The 17461-nt window shown below is 33.2% G+C and overlaps 1 protein-coding gene and 1 non-coding gene across 2 annotated transcripts; both read left to right on the forward strand.

The window, feature by feature from the left end:
* Nucleotides 1–217: 217 nt before the first annotated feature.
* On the forward strand, nt 218–17415 carry LOC110991909 (thyroid adenoma-associated protein homolog). Its single transcript, XM_022257496.2, has 27 exons — nt 218–519; nt 665–836; nt 1053–1286; nt 1516–1765; nt 1887–2068; nt 2328–2542; nt 3555–3739; nt 4185–4375; nt 5447–5585; nt 5916–6071; nt 6372–6568; nt 7949–8063; nt 8156–8298; nt 8931–9101; nt 10018–10179; nt 11008–11083; nt 11160–11344; nt 12114–12252; nt 12672–12902; nt 13039–13191; nt 13517–13636; nt 13712–13815; nt 14279–14363; nt 14442–14614; nt 15427–16136; nt 16507–16769; nt 17030–17415. The coding sequence occupies exons 1-27, from the start codon at nt 417–419 to the stop codon at nt 17279–17281; spliced, it is 5106 nt and encodes a 1701-aa protein (XP_022113188.2). The 5' UTR covers nt 218–416; the 3' UTR covers nt 17282–17415.
* LOC123690030 lies at nt 2674–2792 on the forward strand. The gene has a single exon (XR_006750866.1). It is a non-coding gene; the product is annotated as a 5S ribosomal RNA (ribosomal RNA).
* Nucleotides 17416–17461: the final 46 nt, after the last annotated feature.

Consider the following 17461-nt stretch of genomic DNA (forward strand, 5'->3'; position numbering starts at 1 on the left):
AGACGAATAAATTTCACAATAACAATATGGACAAAATTTATTTAAATTCATAAAACATTTGTTTTAATATTACTAATTAGTAATTACTATACCTTATGATTTTTTTCAATTTATCCCTAATGGGAAAGGCAAAGGACTTTAGTCCATACAGCCAAGTCTTATTTTTCTATACCTTATGATTATTACTTAAAGGAGAACAAAACAAAACGAATCGCAGTATCATTAAATTAGTATTAAAAAATCATAATGACAATTGACTTTTTGTAGGTTATTTTTCAAGTTTTCCGCCACGATGATTTTAATGATTTTGTAAACAATAAACATTGACATAAAATGAAAGAGTCAAGAAGCGTGTAAATAATATTTTGAAACCCTATTTTTTTAATATATAAAACGTTCCTATATCCTACACCAAAATGAATGGGTTGTCTTTAAGAATAAACGGTGGAGGATGTAAAATCAAAAATCCCATAGGAGTCGAACCTATATTAATTCCAGAAGATTACATTAATAGCATATGTAAGTTAAATATATTTTTCAATTAGTTCTATATATATCTAGAATACTTATATATACTCTAAGATTTGCTTTTAGAATTTTTAAGGAGAACTACATTGAAGTTGTTATCTACAATTGAAAAAGTTGTAATATTTGTAATTTTCAGATAGAAATGAGCATCACAATAACTTTCTAAAAGCTACTAGTGTCGATCAACAACTTTCTTTCTTAAAGGATATATTGTCCTTAGAACCTTGTAATAGCGAAAATTTAAGGTTTCTAGTTATTGTATTTTTACAAGCTGATCAAAAGCACCCCGTCAAAAGTTTCCTAACACGGTATTTATTTTTGAATAACTTACATATGTACACCACCAAATTGTAATATTTTAAAGTTTGTCCAATTTTGTCAAAAGTTTCCTGTATCTTAAAAAGAATAAATAAAGGTATAATTTTATAATTAAAGTGACTAATTAAAATAACACTACTCTTAATAAAGTCTTTCATGTTAGGGAAGAGAAATAAATAAATGAAAAGGGTAATTTATTTTCACAGGGGTATAGCTAAAAATATTGATATTCAGGAGGCATTTTCTGTAGAGCTTTCAAAGGAAATAAAGTGTATGATGCAAAGCCAGTCTACAACCTATAGAGATTACAAGGATGTTGTAACAAAACTAGCTACTTGTATAGAAAATTTTCCGCCAGGAGCTGCCTCGTTTAAAAACTTGGAAGTATCATTAGCTGATTATTTTAGAGATTGCCTTATTTGTGCGGTTTCTACATTAAGGTAATTACTTAATGAAAGTATATTCTTAGAGAAACTTTATATTGAAATATCTCTAAAATTGAAAGAAAAACATTGCTATACATGAATTGATTGGTAAAATTTTAAGTAGATTAATAAATCTAAATGATAAAGGTTTGTTTCTGTCAGATGAGAATGTATTCAGGAGCATTGAATTCTGGCATTCCTTTCAATTCTATATAAAATCTCTTAAAGTTGGTATCTTTTACAGTTCCAATACATTATCACCAACAGAGAAAACTGAGTTATTTAACTTAGCACATTTGACATTGCGGTTATTACTTTACATAGTCCAGAAGGTGGGTGAGAAAGATAAAATTGTCTATACATTTGAAGAGATCACAAGATCAGTGAAACACATTTTATTTGATGAAGATGCCCCAATGGACACAAAGTCAGTGTGTGGAATGTTGCTTGTGGCAATGTATATTTTAGAGAATGGGGATAATTCTTGGATTCATGTAAGTCTTCTATAAAATTTGATCATTGACTTATAATTTAAATATAAAAACACTATCATATAATGTAATTGATATGCTTGTAGGTTCCCTATAATTTATTATTAAATTTTACACTTTTCAGCTGTTATCCCCATGTGCCCATAATTCAAGCCTTATAGAACTACTGTCAAATGACTCTGCAAAGTTAAGTCTGTATTCAGCCATAGCTACAGTGGTGCCAGTACAACAATTGCATTTGGCATGCGTGGGCACTGAAATAGCTGTTATAGTTCTTATTGATCATATATTAGCTATAGGCGAGAGGTAAAGCTATTTTGGTTAATATAGTGCTTTTACATTAAGTTTTAATTTCATTAGCTAAGTAATTCATACATTTGTTTGCACCAATCATTTTGATATAGTTTCTCAGACTGTGCCTGATTTGTACCCAAAAAACAATTATTTTTAATTCTAAATAAGAATAATTTTCTGCATACAGGTGAATTAAAATTATGTATGTAAATAGATCAGTAGATTAAATTGGTAGTATGTAAACATAAAATAATAATAAATTAAATTTCAGGATGAGTTCAGACTCAACTTTTACACTAGGTGTAACCCGTAGCCTAGTACACATTAGTAAATCACTAGATAAGTCATCAATGGGTGCAAGAGTGACGGATCGCCTTCTAGTATTTGTTTGGGCTCATCTAGAGCATTATATGGACAGTGTGAGACACCTGACGTCACAGATGTTAAATAATATTGTGAAGTATTCTTCAGGACTAGAGACACAAGGTAAATATAATGTGTAATGTGTGGATTTTTTGAAAGAGTAAACATTACTGTTTACGTGTACGGAATAAAATTTCGTTGTAACGACACTTTTTGCTATAGTTGTTCTATTTAATATTTTCGATATTGCTATTGCCAACGTCCATACCACGTTGAATACACCGGTTCTCGTCCGATCACCGAAGTTAAGCAACGTCGGGCGAGGTCAGTACTTGGATGGGTGACCGCCTGGGAACACCTCGTGATGTTGGCTTTTTTTCTTTTCGTATAAGAAATAAAAATATTTCTTTAATCCCTTAACTAAATTAGTCTTGTTTTTATTTCGATAGATCATACAAAATTTGCAAAATAACATCATATTCATTATAATAAATTACAAAAAAATATTTTAGGAAAATATCATGAAATTGTGCGAATTCAAAACTTAGTGAACTAAAATCACAATGAGAACAACTTATACAAGGAGATGAACCAGATAAGACTGAATTAAAACGTCTGTATACGAAATCTGCTTAATTGTGCCACTAAATTTATATGTAGGTTATTTAACTGTGTATTTAATCCCTGCATAGCACAACTACATCATCCTTCTTCCTCTTATAAATTCCTGGTCTTTTAAAACTTTAATTGAAAATGAAATATAATATTAATGTCGAGAAAATCTATCATACTGTTATAATACCAATTAAAATATAAATTAATCGAAAGGAACTTCATTCCATTCGGGTGTCCCTTCAATTCAATTCAATTCAAAATCTTTTATTCATGTAGGTAACTTAATGTACACTTATGAACGTCAAAAAAGAAATATACATTAAATGCTTCTAATTTTACATTTAATGCTAGTTCTCAAATCAAGGTCGTAGAACGGAAGAGAAGAACTGGCAATAAACTCTCCGCCACTCTTTTTAATCGCCAAGTATTTTCTTATATTATATTATATTATATTTCCTAACTTAATATAGATAGGAAAGACACTTGTTTAATTTAACTTAATATAGATTACGCTTTTCAGGCGATAAAACTGGAGTTACCAGTATAATAAAAGCGTTAAGGAGCTTTGACAGGAACCGCAAGAGCTTCTACTTGACCCTAACGTCTCTGACCAATGAGCTGGGGGCACAATATGTGATGGAGGTGTTCCCCAATATTATCAATGACGTCATTGGTGTCTTAAACGTACAAGCAGTACAAGCCAGTGTTAGTATGCGAATTTTAATGTAAAGAAAACAGTTTATTTATTATAAAAGGGTTTATTTTTTTATATAAACTTGCATAATATGCATAATATATGTAAGATATACATATATTATATGTATATCTTACAAATAAAAGATGCTCAAAATAGGGAGAGATGGAGCCAATTGGAGGAGGCATATACAATATAAAAATAGATGCATATAAACATATATATATATATATACGAGATATATAAATATTTGATGTGTGTATTTTGTAAATTTTTCAAGGAATAAAAAGGATTAATTATTATTATACCTAAAAAATATAGTATCCAAACGCATTATTACAATTTTAACTATATTTTTTATACCAAGTTATCGTATCTAGACAAAGATATTTAGATTTATTTTTTTTATAATTAAGGTAATTTTTATTATTAAAGTATGTAATAATTTTCCTTCAGGCCACGACATTCCTAGAAGTTCTTCTTCAAAAGCACATGAAAGAACGTCCCGGTAAAGAGGCGTACGAGGGTTGGGTGATGTGCATAGTGAAGCATGTCTCCACTCATTCCCTGGACTCTGCCGTTATGAATATTCTGGAAGATATACTGGCCCTCGCGGTGAAGATGGATGAAAATATTTTGGAGTATATGTGAGTTTTAATAATTCCGCTGTATTGAAATCAGATTTTTCCATTGTTATGTATGTGTTAGTGAATTAATTTGTTTTAGTAAATGTTAACTATGTAACTCCATAAACTATTATTACTATTATTAGCGACTGACAGAAGTATCCAATTCCACTGCTGTAGCAGTAGAATTAGTAGACGGGAAATAATAGTACTTCCCGTCTAAGTCTAGTCATATCGTATGTTCATACTATGTTACATTGATGTTCCCCAAATTAGCCTTTCATAATTATCGTGAGAGGCGTTCACCATTCACGGGTCCATTTATTTTGTATACAGAATAATAAAATATATTTATTCACATTAACATAAAATAATTATACTAAACATATAGCCAAAGATGTAATACATAACTTAAAGCCATTATGAGAGTACATCGTTTCCGTCCATTCTTGTTCATTGTTGCGTCGCTTTTCGTCTAGCACAGTCGATAGTGCAAGCTTAAAAACAAAGCAGTCATTTTAAACTTATATCGTACTAAAATTTATTTTTTATTTATTAGTGGCTATTTTACTAGTAGATTAGACAGATATTGTGTAATTATACGTGTAGAACGAGAACGAAGAACCTCCAATCCCAAAGGCGATGTCTGACATTGTTCGTAGCATGACAAATCCATTTAAAACTAGTTCAACTTCAATTTTTGGTTGGTTAACGTTAAGCTAGTTCATAACTGACCATGTTGTTTATTAAAACATAAAATAACATATTTCACTAACGAAACACATACACAGAAACATATAAAAAATTAATAGTAAAAATTCGTGTAAGTAAAGAAGTCTTGGAAGTTTTCTATGTAAAAGTATATTGTAAATAAAAATTAAAAATAATTTTTACTAAAACTGCTATAAGAAATAGATAAATAAATATTTTGGGCGGATTAAAGATAGTTGTACTCTGTGGCCACGGTAGCGAATACGAGTACATCAACGATCTTTCGCCATAGACATTGTTCTCGAAGTACAGAACTAAACCTCTCGGCTCGGATGTATACGTCACGCTCCAATACTGTTTTATGTTATTCGAACTTTCCAGGTTGCCATATGTAACGGAGGGTAAGAATAATCTGAAGTGCGTGCTAATGTTACTGAGCGTTATCCGTCGTTCGCGACGAACGAGTGACGTCATTGGATACGAACTGCTCAAGGTTGCGGCTGTTGATACGGTTGATGAGGTAGACCAGTTTACAAGATCTCCAATGTATATGATATTGCTTATTTTTCAGGGATCTATTGTGTTAGCTGATAAAATTAAATAAATTATGATTTAGTACTTACGTATGAGTCCTAACTCTTTGTATGTATTTTGTCCGTCCGAAATTATCATTCTTTTATTCTTCCAATTGGATATGAATAAATAGATAACGTTGGAATATAATATGGTATTCCAACTTAGGAGAAAACTCAAATCTTATCAAAATCGGTTTAGTAGTTTTTAAGATATTGATTTCTTGGCTTGTTGTGTTGCCAGGACATTTTTGAAACGTTTGCAAATAATATTTCAGACAAGGATCCTATCTTTGTCTCTGATAGTGGAATCTCCAAAGTCAACGGAGATGTTTTTGCCTGAAGACCTAAAATTTGTCTTGTATTTCCTTAAATACAATTGTAATGCGCAGGCGCCGCATTTTAGACAACTGATGCTGTCTATGATGAAAAAGGTGAGTTCTTTCAAACCGAATATACAGTTTTTCATTACTAAAGACGCAGAGCAAGGGATCTTGGAGAGATTAAGTCACTTTAAACTTCTTGACACTACGGGTTCAGTGTGAAGATCGTGTTAGTATTAAGTGCTAAACAGTAATAAGTGAAAAATAGAAAAGCCTCATTTAATAGAGATTGAAATTAGTGTATAGTGTGACACTTAGGTTAAATCTCCTTTTATTTTGCTTTAAGTTTTAAATTAGTTATAAGTCTCTAGATAAAGTTACGCCCAAAACTGTTTAATTTTACGCTTTCAGTTCGTGAAACGCTTCGAGGACAGTTACAAAGTGTTGAAGAGAAAGAGAGAGCAATCGGACTATTATCTTCACTTTGTGGAAGATCTTCGTGAACAGTGTTACTCAGGTCTACTCGTGGGGGCAAATTACAGTCGGCGATTGGTGGCTTTGCAAGTATTGGATTGGATTGAACATGTTTCCTTGGAAGGGTATCAGAGGTGAGGGCGATTACAAAAAAAGTGCGTGCGTACAAAGTAAATTAATTATTACAAAGGTAAAAGCCCCAACAGATGATCACTCCATGTTTTGTATACCTTATCCACACTGTTTAAATAAAAAAAGAAATATTTTCGTTTACTGCACAAGATGTTTACGACAGAGTTTCCATCTAAAGTATGTAACTATTTAACGAATACATCAACCAATAGCGTGTATTCTATTTCTCACTCTCTCTCTCTCTCTCAATCGCTCTCATTCGCTCTCTCCCTTTTCTTCGAGGAAAACGCTGCACATCTTCGTGACGCTCCATAAAAATTTCATCACCTTCCCAGAAGTCATAGATCACAGCCATGTGATGATTTGAAGGGTTCAGGTGATTAGATTTTAAAGGCAATGTGAGAGTTTTTTGACAACAATTATAAATATCTTAACTGTCCTTATTACTATGACATTTGCATGCTTATTTATACATGGCTGATTGTACAGTTTATTTTATTATTAATCTGAATGTAGCACTTTCTTTGCAAATAAACGAATTATTATTATTACTAATGTTGAGAATTTTACTGAACATTTACTGTTAATTACTTAATTATTATATAACTAGCGACCCGCCCCGGCTTCGCACGGGTGCAATGCTGATACTAAATACACTACAGAAAATCTGTGAACGTTGTATATAAAAATGTGGGTTATCTATAGCGGACTTTTCTGTAGACCTTTTCAATGTGTACAATACTTAGTACCACTATTAAATGGGTGTTATTATATATATAAACCTTCCTCTTGAATCACTATCTATTAAAAAAACCGCATCAAAATCCGTTGCGTAGTTTCAAAGATTTAAGCATACAAATGGACATAGGGACAGAGAAAGCGACTTTGTTTTATACTATGTAGTGATTATGGCAAAATATTTCATTTCATATACGCCTATGATCGTCCAATAAAAAGAAATATTCCTTCTAATTTGCATTTATCGCCATGACTTAAATCAGGGGTTAAATTAAGGGTCAGCAAATTTTACTTAAAGGAGATACCACCACTACCTTACCTCTCGCTCCACATAACTTCCACTGCGCTCCCCCTTTATCCGCAATGCGTCACTGTTCTCGCTTATCGTAATAAAATCTTTGATCCATTAGCTATCAGGTTGTATAATTTAATTCTTCCTGATTTTTCGTGATCATTATTCTTTGTATTTATGGTAACAAATTCAAAGACGTATTCACGCCAAAAGCTCTATATAAGGAAACAAAATAGGTATTCGGATACTGTACGCCTAATAGGCAAATTGTAAAATAATAATTGCAGGAAATACTACCATAACGATGTTTTAATCTATGTTTTGTAAACGCATTGTAATTGAATTATTTCAGGGTTTGGAGAGATGAGCACGTGGACAAACTTTTGTCGCATCTCGAAGACAGTTATGAGAACAATAAAATATTGGCGCTGAGGATACTGAGTCTTTGTCCGAAGGAAACGTTTCAGGTATATATATATGTATATATTTTCTGATCAAATTATCACACTGCATTTATAAATATAAGAAATCTTAATAACCGATGTCTTTTGGTTTTTAGAAAAGTTTCTCAACTAGTTTGAAGCTGGAAGATATTTTATCACAAGCGTCGTCCGTCAAACCCACTGACTGCTCGTGTGCGGCGTACAAGCTGCTGCTATTGGGGAATCGGTGTGAATCATACGTCCGGGGCTTGGACGATAGGTATTTAAATATAAAAAAACATATGTGCAATTCACACATGGTAGAAGTGAAACCTTCAAAAACATTTTTTTTATTATTAATCATATATAAATTAATCATTTTCCATTATCTAAATGTGTGTGTTCTTTTAAAACAGTATATTTTAATGATAAATTTTAATTTATAAGTTTAATATAAATTTTTAATTTGGGAAAAACTAAAACATGGAAAGTTTGAAATTCGATCAAATGAAAAAGCGGCAGTAAAGAGAGGCTGTATAATGCCTGCTATCTCATTTTCTCCCACGTTAAATCATATGATGAATTGATGTTTCTGTCTCTCTTTACCGCTGCATCCGGTTTGAAATCACGACGATTCGAAAGAAGTTTATCTATCTCATTTTCTCCCACGTTAAATCATATGAATTAATGTTTCTGTCTCTTTTTACTGTCGCTTTTTCGTTGCATCCGGTTTGAAATCACAACGATTCTAAAGAAGTTTCACTTCAAAAATTAAATATAATTACTATTTTTTTCAAATCACTGCTAATTGTTTCGTCCAAAGTAATGAATTTATTTTATGGTTTTAAATTAAAAATAAATTAATCCGCTTAGACACGACCGTATACATTTGAATGTCATTGTACTTTCCAGAGACACGGATAGACCAGAGAGGGAATCCTTCACCCTCTTGTCCCGCCTCTTGTCTCGGGTGGAAGCGGAAGTGGAGGTGTGCGAGAGCAGCGTGCTGCACGCGGCCAAGGACGCGCCCATGTACGGGCACGTGCACTGCGCGAGATATCTCTTGGAGACCATCGATGCTGGGTATTTTTACTTATACTAAGGGCCTGTTTCACAATGTCCGGATAAGTTCCAAATAAACTATTTATTACTTATTGGTAGGATAAATAGTATTTTTGCGTTTCACGACTGTCAGATAGCGGTATTTGTCATGAAATGCGAAGCATCTTATTTGGAACTTTTATCTTTCGAATAATTTATGTGTTGCATAGCTATTTGGCACTTTATCCATACATTGTGAAACAGGCCTTAAGTATTATTTATATAATCAGATTGATATTGTCTGTGTTGGTTTATGATCAAAGCGGTCATTTAGAAAAAAATACCAATAATAAATTCCTTGGATAAGAATGAAATTTAATATAAATTAAAATACTACGTATTATCAATAAGTATTTTGCAGAGCGTTTAAAAATTATTGCATTTTAAGAACTACCCTCACTTTGTTTTGTGTATTCTTACCGATTTCAAGAATTATTGATCAATTATTAGTCCATTTATAGAGAATTAATCATAATTTAAATATATATTTTTTAGGTTTTTTTCTATATTCTTTAATTAAGTAGTTCCTACACAGAAAAATAAATAATCACAGGCTACCTGTGTATATTTTTACGTCTGTTTGCGCTTGATCTGAATTAGTCAAACAAGGATGACAGTTATTAATTTGACCTTCATACACGTATACGAAGTCGAATTTTTGGCGTTTACTCATTACAATAATTAAAAATGAAGTACTTGGAGTTGCACACCATCCTTGAGCGTCAATCTTAGTCTTACTATACTCACTCGTGACAGCCACTCCAAAGCACATATTACCCGTCTTTTACCTAGGGAAGGCAATCTGGATACAGCTTCAGGATATCCAGACTCACACAGCGGTTTTTTTTATTTAGCATCAATACGTCCGACTATTAAAATACTTTATATTTAATTTCAGTGCAATATCGAGTGACCCAGAATGGACACAATTAATAACCCGCATGATAAGCGTATGTCTGCGTGTTAATCACGCCGTGGCTTGCGTGGTCAATAACTCTTCGCCCGAGGGCCATTTGCCCATGGACATGAACGGGGTTGCCATAGAAAAAAAGGACTCCAGGTAAAAGGATTTTCTTATTAAGTCTTCATTGTTATTCTTATAGTTCCAAATAAATGGATTCTTAAAATGTTTTTATAATTACTATACTCTGATTTTTTATTCCGAATAATTCTGAGATTTCATAAGTGTAGTACTAAAAAAGAGTCAAATTTGACCCTCAAATGGGTCAAATTTCTCTCAAAATGTCTCAAAATATAAAATGCTACGTATTTTTATATTTTACTTACAAAAAGGTAAATCTATATATTTACTTACTCAAGTGACCTAATACAAAATTAACAAATATTTCAATATCACGAACAATATATCGAATTAACTTTAATTATTTTATTTTATTCTTTAGCTGGCTTCATTGCATACTTATTCCAGGGAAAATAAACCTTTTTCAAAAATAAAATGTTACCTTTACTTGTGCGTTTTTTTACTGTTTGTGATGGAAAGGAACGCAATTATCACTCGCCGTAAAACCACTTTTAATGTGTAACAACACACTAAATAAGATGGATACATTCACTAACTAATAAAATGTATGTAAAGACCCAGATGTTCAGATTCATATTAATATTGAAAAATGTTCCCGGCCAAAAAGGTTTGTAATCTCTGACATGTCAAAAAATGATAGCTGTCAGAATTCTACAGAATTAAAAATCAGAGTATAGCCGTCTAATTATTGTTTAATTTTGGAAATACATATATCACAAAGATAGTGTGACATACTATTGTGAAAAAATTAACGATAGTTGTTTTTGATTAGATTTTTAAACATACAAATATCTCTCCTCTTTATACAAAATGTGAAATATAAGGGAAATAACTTTTATATTTCAGTAACGTTTGCCTGGAAGACGGACGACCTGTCACTGCGCAGATGGTGTTGCTTTGCGCTTGGAGATCGGTCAAAGAGGTATCGTAGAATACTTTCTAAAAAATAAAAAATTCTTTGATCTAAAACTTTCTTTTGACTCGGTATCCCTTCCCAGGTATCCCTTCTCCTGGGTGTGATAGCTTCGAAGCTGTCGATAGAAGGGGAGTGTGGGTCAGGCGGGAGTGTCAGTGCTCAGTCGGTTTGCGAGATGGGAGAGCATTTCACCGCTCTGTTAGCTGAGACGAAGCACCGTGGGGCGTTCGAGCAGGCCTATGTCGGCTTCACCCAATTGTTGACCAGGTGAGATCGGACCAGACAGTATACAGAGATTCATGTATTGGTTGCATCTGTGTTTCTTAATGATTGTTAATTGATTTTCACTTTAACTGAAAATAATTGAAAATGACAAAAACTTATCTAGGTTTAAGTTTTTGTAAAGAAAGAAATAGAGAGAGAACTTTTTAAATAAGGATGTTTAGGTAAGAAGAAGGTGCACTAGTATTAATTAGTGTTTTCAAAAAAGTCTGCATATGGCTATTTATTTGTCTAACCCGTAAAAGTTTTGTTTCGTTACATTAGGCCCGCTCAATGATCAGCATTGAAGATAACACAAACTCAAATAATTAAAAGAAGTAATCAATTTTTGAAGTGAAACTTCTTTAGGCGCATGAGCGTAAAATTTTTAGACATGAAACGTCACGAACATGTGCAGCGTTTTTGTCGAAGAAAAGGGAGAGAGCGATTGAGAAAGATTGAGAGAGAGTGAGAAAGGGAGATCGAGAAAAAATACAGGCTATTGGTTGATGTATTCGTATAGTACTTACATATTAGAACTTTAGATGGCGATTCTGTAGCATTACGTTTTAGTCACGTATACAGTATGTAAACAGCATGATATACAAATACATAGAGTGGTCATATACTTGTACATGATCATCTATTGGGGTTTTTACCATAGTAATAATTAATTTACAAAAAAGTTTCACTTTTGATACGTAAAGTACACGTAGTACTTTTTTTAGCTACAAACTGGATTAATAATATAGCAATATTGTAATATTTTTGAAAGGCTATGGCGCTGTCAGAGTCCCAAATTACACGAGCTACCGAAGCGTTGGCTGCGGGAGTTGTTGGCGGTCATAGAAAGCGGAGACCATCACAGGTTGTGTGCGACCAGAAGGAGCGCCGGCCTGCCTTTCATGATACAGGCGAGGCTTTTAGCTTTTTCTATGTCTTTTTCAGATTATTCTTATTGATTATACCATGACAAAATAATACTATTGTAGTGACACCATAATCACTCATACAAAAATCATTCAATATGTAACACAATGTACACTTATGAACGTTCAAAACAGAAATGTATATGAAATGCTTCAAATTTTACATTTAGTGCCAGATCTCAAATCGATAGCGTAGAACGGAAGGGAAGAACAGGCAATAAACTGTCCGCCACTCTTTTAATCCTCTAGTTGATTTACACAACGTTGTACGGTATTGTACTTGTGAGTATCCAATGTACTTATTGACAATGTTACGGAACTAATATTGGCTTCATCAGTACCAGAGTAAATAATCTCGTCTTGTGTCAACATTGAAGATGCCATTAAACCTCTGGACTTTACAGGCCCTAGCGATAACGGAGCTCCAAGTGACGGGCAACCCCAAATGCTTCTCGCAATGCATGCGTACGTTGTTGCACGTCGGCAGACGGAGCCCGTCGGTGGAGGCGCGTACGCATTGTACGAACGTTCTGCGCGCGTTGTACAGAAATACGAACCTCGATGACGTGGTGGCGGCCTATGTGGGGGAAGGATTGCTACTCGCGTTGGAAGGCTTTGAAGGGAGCACTTGGCAGGTGGGTTTGATCTAAAATCTAGATTTTTTAAAATAGTATTTAATTCACTTGAATAACCCTTTTTTAAATTTTCACAGAGAAATTTCCATTTATTTGTGTAAAGCAATGATTATTGTGAAGTAAAGTATATTTCCAGGAAAGAAATTCATCAACGCTACTATTCAGTGCCCTGATGGTCCGGATATTCGGAGTGACCCGGGGCAAGGACCCGGATAATCTGTGCACTCGCAACCGGATGACGGGACGCATTTTCTTTTTACGATACCCGGCGCTAGCGGATTATATGGCGGTAGGTTTCTATGAAAGAGGAATATTTTTTGACTATTGCATAGATTTTATCGCGAGCTTTGAGCGCGGCGACTGAATCAAGAAATTCCGTAACGAAAACAAAAACCTAATCCAATACGCGTTAGAGCGGGACAGAATGCATACTACATATTCACACTATAGAGACAGACTATATAGGCGTGTTATTCTGAGTCTGGTAGAGTGGTAGAGTTGTATATTGAATTAATATCAATGAAAAAAATACTGCATAAATAACAAAAAATAAATAATTATAATTGCATAAAGAAGCGTTCGGGTATTTTTATTTTATGCCCAAAATATTCCAGAATAAATTAGCGGAAGCAAACGATACGGACAAGTTGCTCCGTCCGTCCGTGTATCCCGTGCTGCTTCTCCTTGCCAGGCTCTACCCGTCTGCCCTGGAGGGAACCGTTTCTAATATAAAGGTATCGTACTTTTTAGGCAGATGAACTATTTTTACGTGTAGAAAGGGTTTTAATCTCATTTTGATACATTTTCAGCTAGTGTCATTCATCCCTCTGGTTTTGTCATGCGCGGGTAACCCCGTGTTTAAGACTCGGCAATTGGCCGCTAGAGCGATGGTCCCGCTCATATCTCCGCATATGTGAGTGTTATTTTACTGTTTTATTTAAAATCAATCTATTATTCTAGAAAAGACTATACCAATCCTTAGCCAGTGATAATTCTCTGATATATATAAATTAAAATAAAAACAATGTTGCTTAGTTAAAAGTTAAAAGATGGCGCCACTACCTCACTTGAGACATTATGCTCTGCTCTGATTGGTTTTTTTTTATAGAACAGGGGGCAACCGGGCAGGAGGCTCACCCTATGTTAAGTGATACCGCCGCCCATGGACACTCTCAATGCCAGAGGGTTCGCGAGGGCGTTGCCGGCCTTTTAAGAATTTGTACGCTCTAGATATAATACTTTTATTTAACAATAAAACAATAAAAAATTAACGAAAATTTAATTTAATTATAATTCTTAAAAGGAATTGGAAAAATTCCATAATGACAAATATATTATAATATTACTTACTTAAAGATATAATAATTAATTTGCAGGTATTTATCGCACGTTGAGGCAATGTTAAAGTTGATGAACGATCGACTGATTAAGAAAAATTACTGCCATGGGCTCATATTACAGGTAACATTTAACCTACATTCATTTAACTGTGGAAATTAACTTGTACACATTTACTTACGCCAAAAACATTTCTTTTAGTTAATAAAACTATTGGAAGCTCAGCCAGATGATCTTTGCTTCGATGATAAACTAAATGATCTAGAAAAAGTCCTTTTAAACACGAAATGGATCGTGGAGCAGACACTCACGCGCATGCCTTGTTATCTGCTCACCGATGATTATGTCAAAATGCTCGATTTCATTATACAGAGGTAATTTTTTTAAGGAAATCTTTATTGGTTTTGGCACCGTGTCAGCTTACGCCAAAACCCAATAACCTATCTCAATCTATTTTTGACTCTCTGAGATACACATCTTAAATATTGATAAAAGTGTGCCAATAACCAATCGACGGATTGTAATAGCCGTGTATCGATAAAGGGTATTCATGGTAGGTCGGTATCTGTGGATAGACATTTGTATGAAAATGACAGTTCAACTGCGCACAATATCCTATCTTAAGATTTTGACTTCCACCAGTTTTTAAAATAATTAAAAGATATTTGATATGTTTTAAACATAGACATGTATAATTTAATATTATTTGTAGGCTTTTATTTACTTTATTTGGTTTATATTGATTGTCAAATATGAGTGTATTGAGATGCAGATAGGAGATCGATCGATTGTCACAGTCTGACCTCCGATTGTTTTCAATCTGAGATTGTTAAAGTGTTTGAGACCCTGTGCCTATGTGCCCTATTAAATGAAGAGAAAGTTATTTTAAAACATCAAACCTACCTATAATCCCTCAAAATTATTAAGATATCTCAAAAACTACTGAGCTGTTTTGAATGAAACTATTAAATTTTTATATGATTTAATGTCTGAGAAATTGTTTTTCTTACCAATTGTAGGATACTCGCTTGGGAGCCTAAATAAATTATTATTTTCAAATATAATTAAATTCCAAGAACTAATAATTAAAAAGAGTTATGGTAGTAGTCGCACATTGATATTATGCATAGAAGGACATACAATTTTGATTTTATTTAACATAATATTCGTTGAATGCTTTTTTCAGGTTTCCAAAAGAAATTTACGCGAAATTAATTAACGATATAAAACCGCTGCTAAATGATATTTTATTTAATGGATCCAAATCTATTATTAATTCGGGAAAATTCGTCTGTTTAGCAAACGTTGTCAAACTTCAGTTTAGCATTTTAAATATTCACAACGATTTAGAAGAAACGAGCGTTTTCATAGAAAAATGCTTAAAACACGACACGTATGAAATTGTTTTAGTTGCATTGAACATGCTGGCAACACAAAACAAAATCCAGATTATATCCAATTCGATGCGATTATTGCGGAAGGGCAATTACATCCAGCTTTTATGCAATGTCTTGGACAGCAAATACCTTGAATGTACGCAAAAAGCCCTGCAATTGTTGGTTCTAGAAGGAAATACGCAACGGGACATAATAAACGCAAAGTTAAAGAAGAACCATGTTAACGATACAATTTGTTTGCAATCGTTGATATTTTTACTCGAAACCGAACACGAGAATTTAGCCCATATTTACTTGAAGAGTTTAACGGGTTTTTTAAGCGAAAAGATCACGGGATCTAGTTTGTCTGGGAAAAGTGTTTTGGAAGCAATAAAGGTGGTTTTCGCGTGTGCGTTTTCTCACAACGCGGATGATACTAGAGAGGTCGTTGTTGAGTTTTTAGAGGAAGCCTTCGAGAGGTTATTGGCTATGGATATCGATTTGGATGAATGTGAATTGTGTGAGTATTGAGTATACAATCTGTAGTAATTATCATTTTTATTATGCACCTGGCTGCGAAGAAGGGCAACTGTATTTTTTTTTAATCTTTATGTAATGTGTCATCATGTAAACAATATTTTATTTAAATAACAAATGAACGAACTGTTTTCCAAAAAGCAATCCAACATTATTTCACTAAAAATATGAACTTATGAAATGAATATTAATTTACGTTAAAACTATTTACTAGTATTGTAGAAAATGAAGTCAAAGTAATATTACTTATTAGCGTTAATTATTATAAAGGCTGCATTGTAATCCAAGTTAAGGCGCGAGTTGTGTACATAATTGCAACAAACAATTTCACAATCCCATGTTTTTTTTTTCAGTTGAATACAAAGCGACTCTGTTCTGCACTATAGCTATATTATTAGCGGATGACGAACAGACATACAGACAGAGGATCGCTTGCAAAATTATCAACTTCTATAATAGAACTCATTCCCACGAGAATCACGTGATACCCAGTAGAGCTGTTGAGTTCTTGATGGAAGTTGTGGGTAGTTGCAAAAATGGGAAGGAGATATTATGTGTTCTTTCTTTGTTGGACTTTAAAAGTGAAGTTTGCATGAACGATGAAGTTAGTGACGAGGTAACTATATAATTGTAACTGACACTGAGTTCGAGTCCCCGTGAACAAAACAAAACATTTTCTAGTTTTATCGGAAGCAGATGCAAAAATTAACACGAAACATAAAACGATTTAAGTGAACAAGTTTACATCCGGGATACTGGATTTCTATTAACTTAATTTGTGCAAATCCCAAAGTGACTTTGTCTTATTACATAAATAACTTTATATATTGTTATTTTTTGTATTTCTTAAAGTTTAATTGATTCTTTCAATTCCAGTGTCGTGTCTTCGACACAAACGAACGGTACAACATTTTCTCCGAAGAAACAGTGTTTACGGCAACATGCGCACGCGCACTTCAAAAGTGGGAAAAGTCAGATCTTCTACGATATCTGCATAATAGCATAAATCATTTTAGACAAACATTTGAGTATTTGTGCAACCAAAACTTAAGTGAATTTCTTAAAAAGAATACTACGATTGCTAAGGTTGGATTATTGTATTGTATCTTAAATACAGGTGAAATGTGATTTTTCAGTATAATTTAATTATTATAAGGATTCAGTAATTATTATTTGTTTTAAGTTACAAGTAAAAAATTTGTTATATCTCTATGTGAAAATGTTATGACAAATGGTTGATCCATTGCAATAAAACTTCAAAAATTGTTATGAATAAAAACATATTTTAATAAGTACCGCTTTTTATTT

The sequence above is a fragment of the Pieris rapae genome, chromosome 19 (genome assembly GCF_905147795.1).
Source record: "Pieris rapae chromosome 19, ilPieRapa1.1, whole genome shotgun sequence".
Lineage (NCBI taxonomy): Eukaryota > Metazoa > Arthropoda > Insecta > Lepidoptera > Pieridae > Pieris > Pieris rapae.

Coding starts and splice junctions, on each gene's coding strand:
- LOC110991909 (XM_022257496.2), top strand. CDS start 417: ATGAATGGGTTGTCTTTAAGAATAAACGGTGGAGGATGTAAAATCAAA. Junction 5,586..5,915: donor CTGTTGATACGGTTGATGAG/GTAGACCAGTTT, acceptor ATAATATTTCAG/ACAAGGATCCTATCTTTGTC. Junction 14,615..15,426: donor CTCGATTTCATTATACAGAG/GTAATTTTTTTA, acceptor TGCTTTTTTCAG/GTTTCCAAAAGAAATTTACG.